At 55.1% G+C, this 21,365-nt stretch overlaps 1 protein-coding gene across 1 annotated transcript in view; it reads right to left on the bottom strand.

Annotated features, from left to right (window-relative positions):
• The window catches only part of ADCY1 (adenylate cyclase 1), a gene marked incomplete at both ends in the record, with an annotated part of 85,847 nt that overhangs the window by 49,850 nt on the left and 14,632 nt on the right, over positions 1-21,365 (bottom strand). The window contains one exon of the mRNA XM_080819098.1: positions 18,997-19,146. Coding sequence (XP_080675224.1) covers positions 18,997-19,146 — 150 coding nt within the window. The remainder of the gene's footprint in view (positions 1-18,996; positions 19,147-21,365) is intronic.

The raw sequence follows: 21,365 nt of genomic DNA, 5'->3' as shown, positions 1-21,365 counted from the left end.
GTCGGCGCCGGGGAGCCGCCTGCACGAGGGCCGGACACCTCCCCCGGTGCGCCAGCGCGTAGTCTGGTCCTACAGGTCCTGCCTGGCCCCCAAGCCCCGGCGGGTTGTGCCCAGACCTGGCCTGTCATTACCCAGAGCACTGGGAAGGGGCCCGCACCTCCACCGGAGCACCCAGGCCACCATGGCAACCCTCCCCCGTTGCCCCCCGACCCGTGTGCCCCAGCTGCCCCGTGCAGGGCTGACAGGCAGGAAACACAGGATGGCCCAGCCTCACTCGCCGCCCCACTGCCCAACGCGGGGCCGAGACGGACCTCAAGATGGGCTGCAGAAACCCGTTGCCCAGGCCCGGCAGGGTCCCTTGATCTCACGGAGACAGACAACACTGCATTTCCCCCTGGTCTTGTCCTCTCGTTTCTTCGTTCTCTATGGGGGTCAGATTTTCTTCCCCCGCAGAGTCTGGGATACACATCGAGGCTTTTCCAGAGGCGCGCGGCTGCCCCGGAGACGCCATCGCTCTTCTGAGAACTTGGGTTTCCTCATGCAGACTCTGCCTCTCTTCCTCCCAGGGACCCTCGCCTGACCTCCAACCCCCCTCCTCGGGCCCTTCACCAGCCGGCCGCACCTGCGTCAGAGGCCCCTCCCTCGGTCCCTCTCACGCCCCTTCCCGCCCTGCTTCAGAAAGCAAAGGGAGAAAAATTGGCGTTGCGATCCCCTGTAGAATTAGGTAGGACAGCGGGCTTAGAACAGCAAACACGGGCAGAGACAGGGCAAGAGGAGCCCCTCCCTCGCTCCAGCCCTCCAGCCCAGCTCTGCTCCGGCCCCAGGCCCTCAGCGGCAGCCTGTTCCGTTCCCAGAGGAGCTCCAGCAAAGCCCTCGGGCCCCTGGCATCCCCCAGCCCAGAGCAGGCAGCCAGGGACCCTGCGGGACACAGATCCATTCCGTGAGGCCACGTCTCTGCCCGGAACAGCCACGATCCCCTGCGACGACCTCAGGAGGACGGTGGGAGAGGCAGCAGTGACAACAGTCACCCTGAGCCCAGCGGTCCTCTGGGAAATGCCCACGGAGGCCTGGGGCGGGGCGTGCGGGCTCCGGATTCCACAGAGCCCTTGATGGGCCTGCGACAACATACCCCACACACTTGGGAAGCTTCCGCAGGGACCGTGTTTCCACGTAAGTTGCCGAGGGGGAAGGCCGGGCCCAGCACCGCGAGACGTGGCTGGAGCCGAGCGTGGGTCAGGGGAGGCCGGCCCTGGTCTCGGGCCCGGAGCCTGTGCCCGGAGCGAGGCCTGGCTGCACCCTGAGGTCCACCCACACGGCTGCCAAAGGGACAGACTCCGATGCAGAGGAGGGACCTCACAATGGTGCAATGGCCTGTGGCCACTCTGGACATCAGGGCTTCAGAGTCCTGGCCGAGCACATGGACTCCAGACATGGACGTGCCCAGGCTGAGCGTGTGAGTACAGCCCCAGGGGCTAAAAAGCCACTACAGCGGGTGTGAGAGCTGGTGGGTGACTGGGGTCTGGCAGGTGGACGCCCAGCCCCTCCTTAGCCGGGAGGCCAGGGGGCGAGACAGACAGTCTGCGGGTGGCTGGCCGTGCCCAGAGGTGGAGGGAGCCCGGGCAGGGCTCACACACGCTGCCACACGGAGAGGCCCAGAGCAGCAGCAGCGACGCAAACACACTTGGAAGCTTCTGGAAGTGCTGTGAGGCACAAGGTAGGGACACAGATAGAGCTGGACCTTACAGAAGGCCGCCCACAAAGGGCCCAAAGAACACACAGCTTCACGCTCTTTCCTGGGAAGGACCCAGTGTCATGGGGCCCCACAGCCCGGGCAGCCTAGGCCACCGAGCCACATTTAGGGGCTCAGGGGGTGGCACCTACCCCCTGAGGGAGTGCCCTGCATGGAGGGTCCCCTGGGGAAAAGGACGGCGGCCTGGCCTCGCGTCCCAGCTCTGCTTTTTTGGGTCAGTCCTGCGCTATTAGAATTCCATCCCATGAGACGGGGAGACAGGCAGGTGTTGTCTGAGAAGGGGTCACGGCACTGCGGGGCCCCACTCCGCATCGTGCCTGCCAAACCTCCGAGTCCCACTGTCCAGGGTTTGGCTCTGAAATCCCTCATCAGCTCCTATAAAAATGCTGTATCAGATCTAACAAGGGAGGCGGCTTCCCCCGCGTCTATCACACACACACACCATTCTCCTAACGTTCTGGAACTGCTCTCTCTCTGAGGATCCCGGCTGAGGACCCAGCTCTGGGACCTGGTCTGTCCACCGCCTCAGCTGCCCTGCACGATCTGGAGTTAGGACAGGGAAACAGAGACAGCTAGAGACCAAGGGCTGCGCCAGGAGGGAAGGAGAGCCTGAAAAGGCAGAGTGGGCAGAAGGGAGGGCAACGTGCTGGGCAGTGGCACCAGGGGCTCGGAGAGAGACGAAGGCAGAGCTGGCCACTGTCCCCAGATCCCTTCTCCACCTCTAGCATGACTGTCTATCCCCTTCCTCTCATCTGGGGCTTGGTGACCTAAAATAAACACTTCATGGTCCAGGCTCCCCTCACAGCTAGAGGTGGCCCATGAGATGGAGTTTGAAAGGTCACGTGAGAGCTACTGGAATGTTCCTTAAAGAGAGCTTGTTCTTCCTTTTCTCCCTCTGTTGCTGGGAATATAGTCACGATGTCCGGCTCTCTACCTACCACCTTGATAAACGAGGATGAGGGCCATGCGCTCACAATGGCAGACCGGTTGACAGATGGAGACTGGGTTGCCAGGGTCACAGGGATCAGCTCTGCCACGTCAACCATAAAGGGACTCCCAGGAACCCGTATACGAGGGGGAAAGAGCGCTCTGGCCTGCATAAGCCTTTGTCATATGAAATTACTAAGGCCAGGCTGTCCTTTTGGCCAGAGGCTCAGCATCAACTCCGTGCACAAGATTAGGGACGGTACCTAAAGCCAACACACACAACCGGGAGAAAGGCACGCCCCGTTCCCATAGGGAGCAAAGCACCATCTGGCAAGATCAAGCGCCCATCCCCGATTAAAAACAGCAAAACCTGGGACAGAGTCATTCTCTGACATCATAAAGACATTACCTGCAATCCACACCCAACCTCGAACCTCGCCCTAAAGCCCCAGGCAGCAATGAGCACTGCGAACTCGGCATCAGGAGGCACAACACGGATGCCTTCTAACCGGCACAATAAAATGCAAAGCCAGAAATCCAAAGGTCAGGTTTATGAAGATGGACCTACAAAGTATCCGTCGATCATACAAAGCACCCCAGCGTCCTGTGAACATGACGACACTGACCTTGACTATCAAAATGGAGCTTAAAGTAAATGTATGTTTCCTTAAAAAATCTGATATTTGAGTCACAGCTGGGAGGACTCTGCTTCTGGGAGAGTTGCCTTCCTCCTCCCGCTACGTGTACTCAAGTCCAAGGTGTTACATGTGAAAGTCACAAGAAGACTCTGGAAGGCAGGGAAGGAGGCACAGACGTGGGGACGGAGGAGCAGCCCAGAGGTGAGGCCCTAGGCAATCTGCTCGCCTTGTCCCCCAGATTGGGGGCTGGAGACAGGGCAGCCCAGAAATACCCAGAAACACCAGCAGGCACCAAGCTGGTGCCTCCCCTCAAACCCAGCTCTCTCTGGCCAAAGGCCAGGAGAGGGGCAGCCTCCTGAGAGGAAAACTCTAGACAACTGTCCCACTCCAGACAAACCACTGAAACTCCCGCACACCACCACCCTCCCCCACTGCGAGGAGCCAGCACGCACACCGGGGCACCAGCAGCCCGGCCTTTCTGGATAGTAGCACACACAGCCTGCTGCTCAAGTCAGCGGAGAACAAGGGCTCTCCTGCTCCTCCCTCCCAGGCAGAAGCCAGACCCCCCTCCAGTGTGGCAGTAAGGAGGAACCACCACGAGCCCCAGCAGAGCCCGGTGTGCAGCCCGGACTCTCCACCGCACCTGCAAGTGGTGCCCCTTTCCCCTGCCAAGTGAAGGAGTCACAGAAAACCAGCCCAAAACAGAAGATCCACACAGGACCCAGAGTCTCACTCATTATACTCCAAAAGTCCTGGTTCCTATCGAAAACCGCTCGGCATCTCAGAACCAGAATGATTTCAGCAAATGAATAAAGATAATCAACACGCAGTGACACCGGGACGAACACAATAATCAGAGTAACTAACAAGACTTTAAAGCGGCTATTGCAAGAGTAACTCGATGAGCAGCCACAGACACGCTTGAAAAAGAGAAAAAAAAAAAAAAGAGAGAGAGAAACTCCAGCAAAGAGATAGAAGATACAAAAGCGAATCAAATGGAAATTTTAGAACTGAAAAAAACAATGAAGTAAAAAGCTCAACAGGTGGCAGAGAATAGAGGAAAGCCTAGGAGAAAGCCTGGGAGAAAAAAATCCCCAAAACACAGCGACGCATGGGACTGTAACAGAAGATCCAACATTCACGTCAACAGAATCACCGAAGATGAGAAAGAAAATGGCTGTAAAAATATTCAGAGAAATAATGGATGAAAAGTCCACAAATTGGACAAAAGACATAAACCTCCACACTTGGGAAATTGGGAAGACCCCAACAGAGACAAACCAAAGAAGTCCATACCAGGACACAACATAACCAAACATCAGAAAAATAAGACAACAGGGGCACCTGGGTGGCTCAGTGGGTTAAAGCCTCTGCCTTCGGCTCAGGTCATGGTCCCAGGGTCCTGGGATCGAGTCCTGCATCGGGCTCTCTGCTCAGCAGGGAGCCTGCCTCCTCCTCTCTCTGCCTGCCTCTCTGCCTACTTGGGAATCTGTCTGTCAAATAAATAAATAAATCTTAAAAGAAAAAAAAAAGAAGACAACAGAGTAACCTTCGCAGCAATGAGAGAGTAACAATGCCTCTCCCTCAGAGGAAAGGTAGCTTGAATTAAAGCAGATTTCTCATCAGAAATCATGGAGGCCATGAGAAAGTGGCATGTTTTTCCAGTGCTGAGAGAGAAGAACCGTCCACCCAGAGCCCTTCAGGAGTGAAAGACATCAAGACGAACTCAGACAAGGGAAGCTCGGAGGATCTGTGACCAGCAGACCAGCCCCAAAAGAATGGCTGAAGGAAGTCCTTCAAACAGAAAGAAAAGGAGAACAGGAAGCATCTCTGGGAATCAGGGAGGAAGAAAGAACACGGTACGAGCAAAAATATGCATGAGTACAATATAGTTCCCTTTTCCTTTATGTGCTCGTTGAAGGAAGAATTACACCACAGCCTGATGTGGCTCTAAAGGTACGCAGAAGAAAGACTTAAGACGGTTTTGTCACAGATGAGGTTGAGGGACTTGAGGGACGGGAAGGTGGAGTTTCTGCACTTTACTCTATCCGGTAAGATGTCAACAACAGTAGAATGTGATGTTATGCGCATAGTGTAAAACCTCGAGCCACAGTGAGGAAGACACATGCTCAAGGACACGATGATAAATCAAAACTGAATTCTAAAAAAAATATTCAAGGGGCACCTGGGTGGCTCAGTGGGTTAAGCCTCTGCCTTCAGCTCAGGTCATGATCTCAGGGTCCTGGGATCGAGCCCCGCATCGGGCTCTCTGCTCTGCAAGCAAGAAGCCTGCTTCTCCATCTCTCTCTGCCTGCCTCTCTGACCACTGATCTCTCTCTATCAAATAAATAAAATCTTTAAAAAAAAATATTCAAGTAACTCACAGGAAGGCAGGGAAAAGAAACAGAGAAGAAAACAGAAAACAAAACATAAAATGAAACACTTCTGCTCTAATATAATAATCATGTGAAAAATAAATGTTCTAAACACAAAGAAGATAGACACTGGCAGACCAGATTAAGAAAGCATGACCCAGGGGCACCTGGGTGGCTCAGTGGGTTAAATCCTCTGCCTTCAGCTCAGGTCCTGATCCCAGGGTCCTGGGATGGAGCCCCGCATCTGGCTCTCTGCTCAGCGGGGGGCCTGCTTCCTCCTCTCTCTCTCTGTCTGCCTCTCTGCCTACTTGTGATCTCTGTCTGTCAAATAAATAAATAAATCTTAAAAAAAAAAAAAAAGAAAGAAAAAGAAAAGAAAGCATGACCCAACTCTATAGAGTTGCCAGGAAACTCACATATAAAATAGTCAGGCTCAACGGAAAAGGATGGGGAAAAAAATCACACAAACATTAATCAGAAGATAATAGGAGTGTCTGTATTATTATCAGATAAACTAGACTTCAAGGAAAAATACTGTAAGTCAGATAGGGACATTATACATGATAAAAGTCATTCCACCCAAACACAGCAATCCTAAATATGCATGCACCAAACAACATAGTTGTGAAATACATAAACCAAAACCTGAGAGGACCAAAAGAAGAAAGAGACAAATCTGCAATGTTAGCTGAGGACTTCTGAGGGAAATAAAGCGATATAAAAGCTGGGCAAAGACCACCAATGATACAAAAGCACTCAGGAGGACCATCATACAACAGTATATAATCAACAGTTATAAAGGACCTCACCCAAGAAGTGCAGAATACACATTCTTTTCAAGCACCCCCAGAACACACACCAAGACAAGCCATATCCTGCCTGGATCATGACACAAACTTTAGCATATTTAGAAGAAATCAAATAATAGAGTATGGCCTTGGAAAATCATGGACTCCAACTAGAAACCAATAGCAGAAAACAACAGAAAAAAACCCAAATATTGAGAAATTAAACAAAATAATTCTAAGCAATCCAGGAACCAAAAGGAAATCCCAAAGGAAATTTTTAAAAATAAACAGAACTGAATGAAAGTGAAAATACAACACACCAGTATCTGTGGCCTGCAGCTCTGAATGGGAAATTTAGGAGACTATAAGCTTGCATTAAAAAAGAGAAAATTATCAAATAATCTAAGTTTCCATCTAAAGAAAATAGGAAAAGAAGAACAAAATAAATGAAAATTAGAGGAAGGAATAGCATAGTAAACACAAGAAGAAATCAGTGAAACTGAAAACAGGAGAAAAAAACAAAATCAATGAAACAAAAATGTGATATTTTAAATATATCAATAAAATATACAAACCTCAAACAAAACCAGTGAGAGAGAAAGAGAGAGAGACAGACGTGACACAAATACACAAAATCAGGAAAAAATTCTATCACTACAGACCCTACAGACACCAAAAGGATAAAGGGAATAGTAGCAACTCTTCACACATAAATCTGACAATTTCAAAGAAATGGACAAACTTCTCAAAAAGTATAACTCACTACAACTCATCCAATAAGAAACAAATACTATAAATAAAATATTTGAATAGCTCTGTAACCTATTAAGTAAACTGAATTCTTAATTTAAAAAATCATATAAAAAAACTCTAGATCCAGATGGTTTTACTGAATATGATACCACATTACACCAAGAGAACAGAACCCAATTCATTACATAAGGTTAATATTATCTAACACTAAAATTGGATCAAAATAAAAAGAAAACTACAGACCAATATCCCTGAAGAATACAGATGTAAACACCCTTAACACAATATTAGCGTATCAGCAATACATACCTGACCCAAATTTAATCAGGGGATACAATGCGAGTTCAATATGGAAATATCAATCAATGTTACACCGTATCAACAGGATAAAGAATAAAAAACACTTATCTACACTTGTGGTGAGCATAGCTAGCATAACTAGAAACTTGTCAAGTCACTATGTTCTATACCTGAAACTAATGTAACATTGTTGCACGCTGTATTAATTACACTACAACTATAACATATATTTAAATAAAAAGGTTTTTTGAATCACACAACAATTGATTCAGAAAAAGAACTTGACAAAATTCAACATCAATTCCTAATGAAATCCTCAGAAAAATAGAAAGAGGGAGTAACTTCCTCATCTTAATAAAGAACATCCAGAAAAAGCCTACGAATTATATCACACTTAATGTTGAAACACTAAACTTTTTTTTTTTTTTTTTTACCAGGAGCAAGCCAAGGATGTCTGCTTTTCCCACCTTTATTCAACATACAGCACTGGAAAGTACAGTCAGTGAAATAAGGTAAAAAAAGGAAATGAAAAGCACACGTGTTAGAAAGAAAGAAATAATACTCTAAATATTTGCAGATAATATGATGATCCACATAAGAAATATGAAGGACTTTGCACAACCGTGCCAAAACAAAACAATATCGAAAAACAAAAACAGAAACAAAAGCTCAGAAGGTTGCAGGATACAAGATCAACATACAAAAATCAGTTGTTGTTTCTTTTTTTTTTTTAAAGATTTTATTTATTTATTTGACAGACAGAGATCACAAGTAGGCAGAGAGGCAGAGAGAGAGGAGGAAGCAGGCTCCCCGCTGAGCAGAGAGCCCAATGCAGGGCTCGATCCCAGGACCCTGGGATCATGACCGGAGCCGAAGGCAGAGGCTTTAAACCACTGAGCCACCCAGGAGCCATCAGTTGTATTTCTATACACTAAGAATGACCACATGGACACTGATACCAAAAATACAATTTATCATTGGCAATTACTCAAAAAATGGAATTGATAGGGGTAAATATATCAAAACATGTATAGAACTTGCATGCTGAGAACTACAAAACAATGGTTAAAGAACCTGAAGAAGATCCAAATAAATGGGGAGACATACTATGTCCATGGACTGGGAGACTCAAAATGGTAAAGATGTCAACATTCCCCAAATTGATAGACAGGCTTATCACAAATCCTTTCAAAATCCCTGCAAAGATTTTAGTAGACAAAGGCCAGATTATTCTAAAACTTATACAAAAAAGCAAAGAATCAATAATAACTGAAATCATTTTGAAACACAACAACAAAGTGGGAGGAATCGCTCTACTTGATTTTGAGATTATATCGCCAAAATCACCAAGACTGTGTGGAAGGAGAAACACACAGAGCAAGGGGACAGAGCACAGGCCTTGGAAAGACTCACACAAAGGCACCTGACGGATTTTTGACAAAGGTACAAGAGCAATTCAGTGGAGGCAGACAGAACTATGATACAACCCAGCACTACCTGCAACAGCCCAGACGTGGAAACAACCTAAGTGTCCCTGGATGGATGAAAACTAGTATGGGACATACATACAATGGACTAGTATTCAGTCATAAAAAAAGAAGGCAATTCTGTCATTTGTGACAACATGGATGGGCCTATGGGGTATTACACAAAGCGAAGTAAGACAGAGAAAGACAAATACAGTAGAGTCTCCCTTATATGCAGAATCTTTAAAAACTGAACTCACAGATACAAAGAAGAGATTGGTGGTTGCCGGAGGTTCAGGGGGTGGGAGGCAAAATGAAGGTCAAAAGGTCTGAACTTCCAATTATAAAATAAGTCAGTTCTGGAGATGTGATGTACAGCATGTGATTGTAGCTAACCGTACTGAAAACTTGGAAGAGTAGATCTTAAGTGTTCCCATCAAGCGGGAGGAGGGGGGTTATAACTATATGAGCTGAAGGAGGCTAGCTAAGTTTATTGTAGTGATCACCTCCCAACACATACATATACCAAATCATCAAGCGGCATGCTTTAAACCTAGATGATGTTATATGTACGTTATATCTCAATAAAACTGGCAATGGAGGACGTAGACCATTTTCAATAGATGGCACTGGAACAACTGGACACGCACAGACCAAAAAAAAAAAAAAAAAAAAAGAGCCTGGATCGAAACTTCACACATGATGCAAACATCAACTCAGAGCATATATTTCAACATAAACTTTAAAACTATAAAACTTTTAGAAAACACGTAAGAGAAATCTTTGAGATCTAGGGCCACAGAGTTTTAGACTTGACACCAAAAGCAGGATTCATAAGAGGGCAAATTGACAAATCCGACTTCATCAAAATCAAAACCATTTGTTCTGCGAAAGACCTCATTAAGAGGATGAAACCACAAGCTACTGACCGGGAAGGAAACATTTGCAAACCACATACGTGCCAAAGAACTAATATCTATAATACATAAAGAACCCTCACCGCTCCATAATGAAAGCTACAGGATGATGATTGTAGAAAGACAGATGATACATATGATAGACAGACAGACATATAGATAATAGATAGACAAGTAGGTAGATCATAGACAGACAGACAGATGATACATAGATCGATTCAGTTAGAAAATGGCCAAAAGACATCAACAGACATTTCTCCAAAGAAGACACAGAGACAGCAAATAACCACATGAAAAGATGTTCAGTGTCACAGCCACCAGGGAAATGCAAATTCAGGTCGCCCGGATGCTTCGGTGCACACCTATCAGAAGTGTTACAACAGCCACCGGTGACACCAGCACCCACGGGCAAGGGTGCAGAGAAACGGGATCCCTCATGCTTCGGTGTTGGGAGTGAAGCCTCATCCAAACGCTGTGGAAAGCAGCTTCACGATTTCTCAGTGAACGGAACACGCGACCACGACACGGCCCGGCACCGGCACTCCCGGACGTTCACACCGGAGCGCTGAGGACGCGCATTCACACAAAAAACGGCGGGAAGGTTCACAGCAACTTCGTTCACGATCGCCGCAAACTGGAAACCACCGAGATGTCCTCCAGCAGGTGAGCAGTCAGGCCAACGGAGGCCCATCCACACCACGGAACACAGCTGGCAAGCAAAGGGGGCGAGCCGCCGACAGCAAGGACCTGATCGACCCTCGGCAGACCGTGGAAGACGCCAACCCCGAGAGTCTGCATGCCGCAGGACGCCACGCGGGTCCGTTTCCGAGATGACACGTTTACGGACACGGACAACGGCTCCAAGCTGGCTGCAGGGAGGAGGCGTGGGGGTCCACGCGGCGCGGGCGTGCTCTGCGTCTTGGCCGCCCCTGCTCAGTCCCCTGCTGATGGGGAAGCGAGATGGAGGGGACACGGGACGCCTCCGCGCCGTGGCTCACAGCCCACGTGCACCTGTGATAAGCGCCAATTAAAAGGCTCCATCGAGGGAAAACAACGAATCCGGGTGTGGAGAAAACCCTCACACCACGCTGGTGGGGACGGAGATGGTAAAGCCGCGGGCAAAATGCTCGCACGTGGCCCGCGACTCCACTCCGGGCCATCCACCCGAGGGGAACGAGAACCGCTGTCACCCGACACTCACACGGGAGCGTTCTCGGGAGTCCTGTCGGGGACAGGAACCGAGTGGGGACGACCGGACATCCATGCAGCTCTGGCTCACGGGCTGCAATGTGGACACGTCCCCAGACCCCGTGCTTGGGGAGGAAAGCCACAGGCCAGAGGCCACACACACACCACATGACCCCACTCCTACAGAGAGCCCGGAACGAGAGAGTCCACGGAGACACAGCACAGACCAGGGAGTGGCCCGGTCTGGGGGGGCAGCGGGGAGTCACTGCCAAGCGGCACGACGAAAACACTCCACGGTGAGATCATCATGAGAATGACTGTAAATATGGGAAACCCGTGCAGTAGTGTCGACCTTTAAACTGAATTTGATGGTGTGTGAACTACAGATCAGTGAGGCTTATTTCTTCTTAATTTAAAAAATAAAGAACAACTGTAATTCTTGAGGGCTCCAGGAATTGACAGACCCTGTAGAAAACCCACCCCAGATCGCTGACACGTGTCCTCACACGGGGGGCGATCAAACACGCCCGTTGGCCTTGTTACGATGACAAACCGGGAATGGGCTTTGTAGCGGCCCGTGTTCTGGAATCACGACTGATCTCGGTGTCTGAAGAACAGGAGAGCCCGGGGAGTGGAGGCCCCTGTGCTCAGGGCGAGAGGCTGAGCTCGCGGCGGGGTCTTGTTAGACAGGTGTCCTGGCTGGGGGGTGGGCAGCGTCAGGGGAGGAGGTCACCGGGGAGCTCCGGGGCAACCTTCAGAGGCCTCTCACCCCATCCCGATGCTCTCCAGCTGTGACAGCCTTGGAGCTCAAGGTTAGACCCCAGTGCGGAGCTGGGAACATGCTGAGACCCCCCAAGGGGTCTCAACAGGGCAGCCGTTCCAGCCCCATCCTGACCCCCTCCAAGCCAAAGGAACACGGAGCTGCAGTCACCACCTGCCTGCCCTATGTCATATACAACACTGGTGACCCCCCCCATCTGGCTGCCTGAACACCCACTTCCCAGCCTCTACCTGGAAAACTCCTACACATCCTACAGAGCCCCAGGCAAATGATGCCCTGCTCGTTCTCCACACTATACATCCCATGGATGCCCCCACATCCTCCCCGTGGCTCACCCTGTGGAGACTGGCAGGACCTGTGTCCCACGCACAGTTACATCAAGTCTTGCCGAGCGAAGGCTGGCACCAGCCTCCCAGCAGCCCAGTGTCTCCAGAGCCTGGCATGGGCCATGTATTCAGATGTATGGAGCTGTGGATGACAGCCCACAGGGGAATCCCGTAACTGCTTCAGCTCTCGAACTTACGACCCCACAGGCCCGGATGCGGAGGCCTCCTCCATCGGCCCAGGCCTGCTTCTCTGCCTCCAACTGCTCGGTTCTATTTCCCGTGGCACCCAGGAAAGAGGCCACGTAGGGAGCCCAGAGGCCGGGGGCCCACCCAGCCCTGGGCACCAGGGGGCCTCTTGACCATGACCCAGCCAGGACGTAAGGCCGGCTTCTCCTCACCTTCACACCATGTACCTGGCTTCTGCGTGAACCTGGCAGGTGCCACGGACCAAAGGGTCCCCTCAGAATTCCTGGGTTAAGTCCTAATCCCCAACGTGACTGTATTTGCAGAAGGCGCTTTCAGCAGGTAACTAAGGTTTAAAGAGGCCAAAGGGTGGGATCCTAGTCTGACAGGACTAGCGTCCTGAGAGGAAGAGAAAGCGACATCTGTCTCTGCACCCGAGCCCCAAGAAAAGGCCACGCAAGGGGCTTTAAGAACCCAGCAGGAGGCACCTGCCTCGTGTGCAGGCAGAAATGAAGTGTCCGGGGGAAGGAGGGACGACCACCTGTTCCCGTGGGCCCACCCACCGCAAGCACCCCGCAGGCACGGCCGAAGGGATGCTGGGCAGGCCCTGCTCTCCAGAGCCGGCTCCGAGCGGGAGGAGGGACGGAGGGTGTCCCGTGCTGGCCGCGCCCCACAGCACAAGTCAGAAGGTGCCGGCCTGAGCCGGGGGCGCTGCAGGGGCGTGGGGCTGAGCGCCGTGGCCTCAGCTCTGCTTCCGTGGAGTCCGGGCAATCGTGGGGATGACAACCTGGTCATTCCAGCCCTCGCAGAGCTCCATACACGGCATCTCAGTGTGCCGAGGGGTCCAGAGAGATCACGCTCCCCGCTCGGCGCCAGGAAGGAGGCCAAGGGCCTCAGGGCGGCCGCACCCACAAACACGGCCCTGAGAGCAGGGGCCACTCCCCATGTGTGCGTGTTGGCGACTCTGGAGGGTTACCCTCCGCACGCGTCCCCAGGACAACGGGGGCGAGGAGGGCGTCTTCCCCGGAAGCCCACGTGGCTCACGGGGGAACCCCCGACCCGGAGGTGACTGTTAGCACCAAGTCAACAAGTTAGCGGTCACGGGCTTTCCAAACCCTTCTTGCTTCTCGGATCAGTTCCAGGAGTGGACACCTTGTGGGAATTGGCGCCTCTCGTCTAAGTTCTCAAATATTCTGGTGCCGACGCCTCCTGAGTGTTTCCCTTATATCTGTTTTTAGCCCGGCTCTGTCTGCAACCGCGTTGCCCGCCGCCGAGACCTCTGGGTGCCTGTTCTTTCTTCCCAATCAGTCGCTCTAAGGCTTTTCTGTTTCAAAGACCCAACATTTTTGTTCTGAAAGTGAAAGACCCCTGTGAAAAGACCCTCCAAGTCCTCTCGGAGGATTTGACCTCGGGCATCTGTAAGCTGAGCCTAGCGTGGCTTGGGACACATGGGGCTGGGCAGGGGGTATGTGGCTGGCCTGGGGGCCCTGGGCCTCCACTGTGCCCGTTCTGCCACGGGCTACTCTGTCGCTCCCGAGTCAGAAACTCTGAGCCCCAGGTTGGAAAATGGAATAAACTCCTCACAGAAGCATCGGGGCGTGAAATCGGGCGGGAAGAACATTCTGGGTCACACACACCCCTGTACTCGGCCACAACCCTGCGCAGGGGCTGTAGCGGCCCGTGTCCACACTGATTTATTGGGGTGGGGTCTCCACACACCAAGTCCCTCCCAGAGGAGTCAGCCTTGGGGACACTGGCAACTCAGGGAGCTCCTCAACGTACGGCAGAGACGCTTCTAGAAGTAGAGTAGGCGTCCGGTGCGGCAGACAGCCCTGCCCACCCTCGCACAGACCCCGCGGCTCTGCCGTCAGGGCAGGAACGCCCCCTCAGGTCCTGCAAGCAAACCAGCTGTACTGTCCTCTAGATTCGTCTCCGCAGACCAAAGGCTGTTAGTTCTAAATGACAATGTGGGGGGAGGGGAGCGACAAGCAGCTCCTCCCAGGGGCACCAAACACCCTACGACCCGCCCCAAAGCAGAACAGACCAAGGTGGAGAACGTGTTGGCATCAGATGTGCAAATCATAGACGAGAGCCGTCGAGCCCGATTCTGGAGCAGAGCCGAGCGTCCCACGGTGTCCTGTGCCGCCGCTGGGACAGCCAAGTTCTAACGCCAGGGGTTTGCACCTCAGCGCGGGCCCTGCTCTCCCCTCCCTCTCCCTCCTCCTGCAAGCCCGCTGTCACCCAAGCCAGGTCAGTCCTGCGGGCACAGCCCTGGGGAGCATGGAGCACCTGGCCCGCGCTCTGACGCGCCGTGTGTCCTGCTCCGGGAAGCCTCCCCGGCCCTGCTTGATGCACACTCATGACGCCCACCCCCGCCTCCAAGTCCTCACCTCTGCCTGAGCCCTTCTCCTTCCTGCCAGGACCCATCGGAGCTCCCGCACGTGGCCGTGAGCACACACCTCCCTGCCCCATTCCCTTGTTTCCCAGGTCCCCACAGCTGAGGCCACACGTGAAGGGCCCCCCCGACCACCACACACCACGCACACTGGCCTCGGCTTCTGCTTATGCTCCTCCCCCAGCTCACGTCACCCAAGACCCCATTCCTAGAGCCCCCCGCCCCAGCGTCTGCCGCCGCCTGCAGAAGCCAGTGGGCTCCCCTGCAACCACACAGTGGTCATGCCAGAGCCGGACATCCCGGCCGGCACCCCCAGAACCAAAGCCTGTCCCCCAGGACCCCGCCCCAGAATCAGGGTGCATCCCCCCAGGACTCCCTCCCAGAACTGGGGCATATCCTCCGAACCCTTCCTCAGAGTCACGGTGTGGCCCCAGCACCCCCTCCTGGAATCGGGGTACATCTGCTAACATCCCCTCACACATCACCAGTGGCCCTCGTTCCGGCTCAGGGTCTAGAAAAGGCCCTAAAAGCGGCTATTAAATTGGGTTCTTCGCTAATTGAGTCACAGCGTGAAAACACACACCAACCCTGAGCAGGCTGTACGGTCGCGTGCCCCTCACCTGTAACCCACAGCCACCGCGGCCGCGGCTTGCTGCCCGGGGCCTGCTTGCTGGGTCGTCCCCAGGTGGAGTGAGGCGCCAGGTGCCTGCAGGTACCTGAAGCCCCCACGAGGGGACCAAGCCTGTCTGAGCCGTCCCAGAAACTGGGCTTCGGGAGCCAAAATCAGCCGGGTCAGCCAGGGGCAGGGAGCGACCCCGAGGGCGGGGACGGAGCTGCCCAGGGAGCCGCTGCCGTGTGACAGACCAAAACCCCAGGCTCCAACAGGAAGGGCATGCAGGTCACGGTCCTGACTCACCCAGTCTTGAGACGGCCAGGGACACTCGGAAGGGACCCGTCAGCACTCACCCTCCTGTTCCCGAAGCACCAGATGAAACCACCAAGAGAAATCGCAGATAGGTCTGGGACTAGGAACAAGCGCGCTCGTACACACAGCAAAGCGAGGCCACAGAAACAGAGCTGGGGACACGGGGATCCCTCCTGAAGAAGCCCAGCCTCTCCAGAGCGAGCGGCTCGTTCACAGCCACAGGGACAGCGAGAGCACGGACCGGGAGGGACGCAAACGCACGCGCCACGGAGAAGCACGGAAGCACGCGGACAAGCGGCCGTCTGCGTGACCCAGCGGCCGGCAGGCGCGGTCCTAGCAGTGCGGGGTGGGCATCGCCGGGCCGCGCCCCAGCACCCGACCACCGGGCCCGCGTCCGCTCCCCACCCACGGACTGGCGGGCGCCATCGGGGGTAACGCAGAGATAAAACAGAGCACGGCGTGATTTGGAAAATATCCCCCAGGCCCAGGGAAAGAAGCGACGTCCTAATTGCTCCCTCAGCAGCATAACCGAGGGTACGCCCAGCCTCCGTGAACCACGATGCTCGTGCGGATAACGTTTCTAACACGTGGGGTCTAAATGTTGCTGCCGAGAGCACAGCCACACGCACGCACGCGCGGAAGACGGAGCAGCCGCCTCGAGCTACAGCTGAAGCACTGGTGGGCCCGTCGGTGGAAAAGCCCGAAAATATTATCCGGACGCCAGCGTGACGACGACATGGGAAAGATGCTCAAAGACCAAACCTGGAGGACACAGAGCACTGCCCGGGCTGGCGGGACCGGGGGACGCTCACCGCGGAGCAGACATCCCGCGTAAGAACTGCAGCCCTGAGCCGCCCCGCGTCCAGGCGCCCTGCTCGGGGGAGCTGCTCGGAACGCGCGTGCAACGGCACACGCAGAGCATGCGAGCTGGGCCCGCACCGCCGCCCCGTGACAGCAGGAGCACGCGTGACCGCTGGCTCCCGGGGCCGGGGCGCATGCAGGGCACAGGCTGGGAGTCCGTGCACGCAGGTGTGGTCCACACTGCAGCCATCGCCGTAGCGTCAGACGCGGCCGAGCCCGAGTCCGGAGGCGCACGCAGCCCCAGGAGATGCATTAGGGCCGGAACCTTACGCAGTCTGGGGGACAGGCCGCCCACGTAAGAGAAGAGATGAAAACAGACACACACCCAGCAAGGAAAGACACTGGAAAGGAAGCGCGCAGGAGACAGAAGCCAGGAGGGACAGCAAAGGGAGAATCAGAAACACACGGGGATGGCCCCAAATGGGGCTTCTTCCAGGACGTCGGGGAGGCGCTGAAGGGGGGATGACAACACCACACTCGAGTGTCTCAGAACCGGTCAAGAGCCTCTCCTTCGGTGGGCGCGACGCCAGCAGCAGAAATGCTCAGGGCACAGCTCCCGAGGGCTCAAAGTCACACATACGTGTGTGCATGCATGCACACGCACATGCTTAGACACACAGCCACACACATGCGTGCACACTTCCACACACTTATACACAGTTATGTGCACACACCCACACATGCACACGTCCACATATTTATATGCATACACATCCACACACACCTGCACACATGCATGTACACACTGCACACACTTATATCGACGCCCACGTGCATAGTACACATGTATATATGCCTTGCACATATTTATACACTTGTGCACACATATGCACACCCACACATGCGTACATACACAGATTCCCATGTCTGCACACACACACACACACACATGTACAGACACCTCGGCAACCAGAGCCCACACGAATGCAAACCCACACGTGTGGATGCGAAGACACGCACATTTGCACCCATGCCACACACATACACACATGTGTACAGGCACATACAAATGCACACATATCCGCATGTGTGCATGCACACATGCACACGTGTGAACATCATACGTGTGCACATACACGTACACACAGATATGTAACTCCCACAGTCAAGTCCAGCCACTGATACACACACACGCTCCGAACACACACGCACCGTGTGCTTCTACACCATCACACACCCTCACCGTCAACGCTAGGTATTGTTACGGTGTCTATAAATAAACACACGTGTGTGCATTTAAACGTGTAGCCCATACTCCACGCCCGGCACCTGCCGCCCAGCAGACTCGTGCATACCCAGCCCATCTGCCACCCCCATGGACACAAGGCTCGGCCACCGACACTCCAGTAAAGCAGAGCCTGGAGGCCTCCTCCCCCGGTCATGGGCCTTGACTGGAGCTCCCAGACCATCCCGGGGGCCCAGGACAGCAACAGACCAGGAGACACCGCCGACACGGACAAGTCCGGGGACACACAGCTGACAGTGGCTCTGGGCGGTGGGGGGTGTCCCGCTCACCCTTTCAACTGGGGGTGGTCCTGCTGCCCCAGCAAGGCTGTGGTAGGAGCCGGGCAGGTGAGCCCCAGCTTAACAGCCCAGCGGCTGCCGCAGGGTTGCCACGACGACCACCAGCACAGGGACACCCTCAGGGTCACTGCAGGCTTTGCCTCCTGGTGGGTCACTCTGGCCAGCAGGTCAGGGCTCGGCACGCCTGCGCCAGGGCCAGCCAGGACCTGCCTCAACGCCCGCACCTCCCAGCTCTGCAGAAGCGGATCCCACAGAATCCCACCCCCACCCCCGCCCCCACAAGCAGAACACCTCCCGAGGCCCTACTCGCAAACAGCTCCTCCCCCTCCGGAGCAACGGCCCCCACGGCGAGCTCTGCGGTGCTCCCTGACCTCCCAGCCCTACAGCGTCACCTGGGTGCACCTGTCTCACCCATGGGGAAACTGAGGCTGGGGGGCCTCGCAGGGTGGCAGACCCTCCATCTCCACTTCTAGGAGCCCCCCTGCAGCGGCCCGGTCTCCTCGAACTCGCCGAGGGGGCCAGCCTGGGTCCGACACCCCAACCATCCTCACCCTGTGTGCTGTGATCCCACCTTGTGCTCCCTGCCCCGCACCCCAGGCCCACACTCCCCCCTCCCTGACCCGCACGCCAGGCCTGCACTACCCTCCACACCTCCCACCCAGCCCCATGCCCCCAGGTCTGTGCTCCCCAGCCCGTGCCCCTCTCCCCACCCTGTGCTTCCCACCCCGTGCTCCCCACTCCCCTCCTCCCTGACCCGTGCTCCCCCTGTGCTCCCTCCCCCCTGCTCACCCCCATGCACCTCCCCCCACCCCATGCTCGCCCCATGCTCCCTCCCCATGCCCCCCACCCCATGCCCCCACGCCCAGCGTCCCTGCAGCCCTCAGCCTCGCCGCACTGACCTGCTTCTCGTTCTCGTCCTCCAGCCGGAGCCGGTCCTCGATGCAGTTCCGGGCCTGCAGGAAGGCTTTCCTTTGGGAGCGTTCGGCCAGGACCCGCACAAACACCCCGTACATGTTCACGCTGAGGAAGAGCAGGGCGTTGGCACCGAGCTGGAAGGAAACAACGAGAACACCGTGCACGTGGGGCGCTAGCAAGGCAGCGGCTCCCACACCCTCCGCCGAGCCTCCCGTGTGACGACCGTGCGGCCTAGGGTGGCGGGTGTGCCGGCGGGACCCACCGTGCACGGCCGTTTCCTGCGGTCACAAAGCGGAGCAGCATGCGGGGAGCGTCACCCCAGAGCGTGGCTGCATTTGGACACAAGGTCTTCCAAGGGATCATGATGTTAAAACAAGGTCACTGGGGAGGCCCGTGTGACTGGTGTCCTCCTAATACGAAGGGACCAGGACACAGCCTTGCACGCAGGAATGAGCCTGGGAGGACCCAGGGAGGACACTCTGGGATTCCGCACGTCCAGCCTCCAGGCCTGAGAGGGACAGACGTCTGCCGCTCAGGCCGCTGGGCTGGGCTGCACGTGACACCCGCCCCAGGACAGCATCTGAGAAAACATGACGCCAGGAGAGATCAGATGCTCGCAAATGGACAAGTGTAGGGAAGCAGATTGGAAGCAAAAGAAAGGACCACATCACACGGGAGCACAAAGTGAGCCGTCGGGATGAGTGATAGTCCAGGGAACCCAGCGTCCGGAGGCCCCTGTTCGGCCCACACCCCTGGACGCTCACTCCCTTCCAAGGATGAGAATCAAGGAAGGGGCAGCGAGAAAGACCCGCCTGGGGCACCAGCCACAGCCCAGACTCGGAGGCTCGCACCTGCTGGACCAGGAAGGGGGCCTAGCAGGATGTCAGCTTCCAGCAACCTTAACTCACGGCCAGTCCAGACCACCCGGAAGCCCACGATGGCCACATCACAGGTCGTGGCAGACCCAGGGAGGATCAGACCCCACTTCCCCACCCAACCTCCTCTGCTGGTCTGTCCCACCAGTCTTGGGCCCAGGACCAGTAGGGCCATGGCACCGACCCAGGCTCTGCACCCATTTCCCCAAGGGGCTGCCGTGTGTATGAGCATCGCATAAGCCACCGCCCTCAGTCTCCGCGAAGAGCACGGATTTTGACATCTGATGGGATGCACACACTTCCTGTAGGGTCCGGGCATCCCTGCTGCTCTCCACCAGGCACTGTGACTCGCACACGATTATGTGGGATGAAACAAACACAGAGACAGGTGGGCAGCGGTCTCTGGCCAGAGGGACCTGCCCGGGACAAGCAGCAGAACAAGGGAGGGCAGACCACGAGGCCGTGTGGACAGAGAAACTGCAGCACCTGGTGAGGCCAGAGGCGGGAGCCGGGAGCAGGCGGGGGACACAGACTCAGCAGGCAGACTGGCACAGAGGACTGGGGAGTGTGACAGCCTCCGTGACATGCCCCTCGGGAGGGACACACAGGGCCGCGGTTGCAAACAGCAGAGCTGTTCAAAAAGGTGACAAGGACAGGAGAAAGCCAGGGACACGAATCCCCAGGGCCTCGCACAAAACTGTCCTCCCCCAAAACACGGGAGAGTCTGCCAGCACGCCGGGGACCCCAGGCTCACATATGCCTGCTGAGCTCACGTCTCAAAGGACGCGGGAACACATCACCAGGACAGCGTCCCCCCCACACCGCACAGTCGGAAAACTGCTGTCCCTGTGAGGCTCCAGGAGCCACCTGAGTCCTATAACCACGGCGAGCCCGTCTCCCCCATGTGACCAGCTCCCCTCCCTATGACCTGACCATCTCCGTGTGACCCAGCCGTCCGCCTGTGTCCCTCTAAACCCGCTGTTCCAGCCTCTCGAGAGCACTCCTCGACTGAAGCAGGTGCCGGGCTAGGGGGACCTGCTTCTGCAGTGCCCGCACCAGCCCCTCAGCAGGCCCGGGGTGGTGGGGGTGGGGGGCCAGCGTGGCCGTCCCAGGGCCCATGCCGTGTCCCGGGGTCCAGGGCAGTGTCCCCTCAGGCCATCGGCTCTGTCTGCGGATGGGTCATTGGTGCACACTGTTCACGAAGCCGCTTGTCGCAGGCGGCAGGACGCCCGGAGCGCGTGCAAGGATGGAGGGCAGCTCTGCAGAGTCAATATTTAAACGCACACTGCACGTGGTTAGGACGCCCACAAACACCATCACAGGCACTTTTCCAAACATCCAAACAGTCCTGCGTCACCGCACAGAGCACACGGCTTTTCCCGGTCGACACGTGATTGGTCTGGCTCTGCGTGCCCCCGCCCGGCCTCGAAGGAACCTTTGGAAGGCAAGGGAACCAGACAGACACAGGACACCCCCTG

The sequence above is a fragment of the Martes martes genome, assembly GCF_963455335.1.
Source record: "Martes martes genome assembly, chromosome: 11".
Classification (NCBI taxonomy): Eukaryota; Metazoa; Chordata; class Mammalia; order Carnivora; family Mustelidae; genus Martes; species Martes martes.
This window is presented reverse-complemented; position numbering and strand designations above follow the sequence as displayed.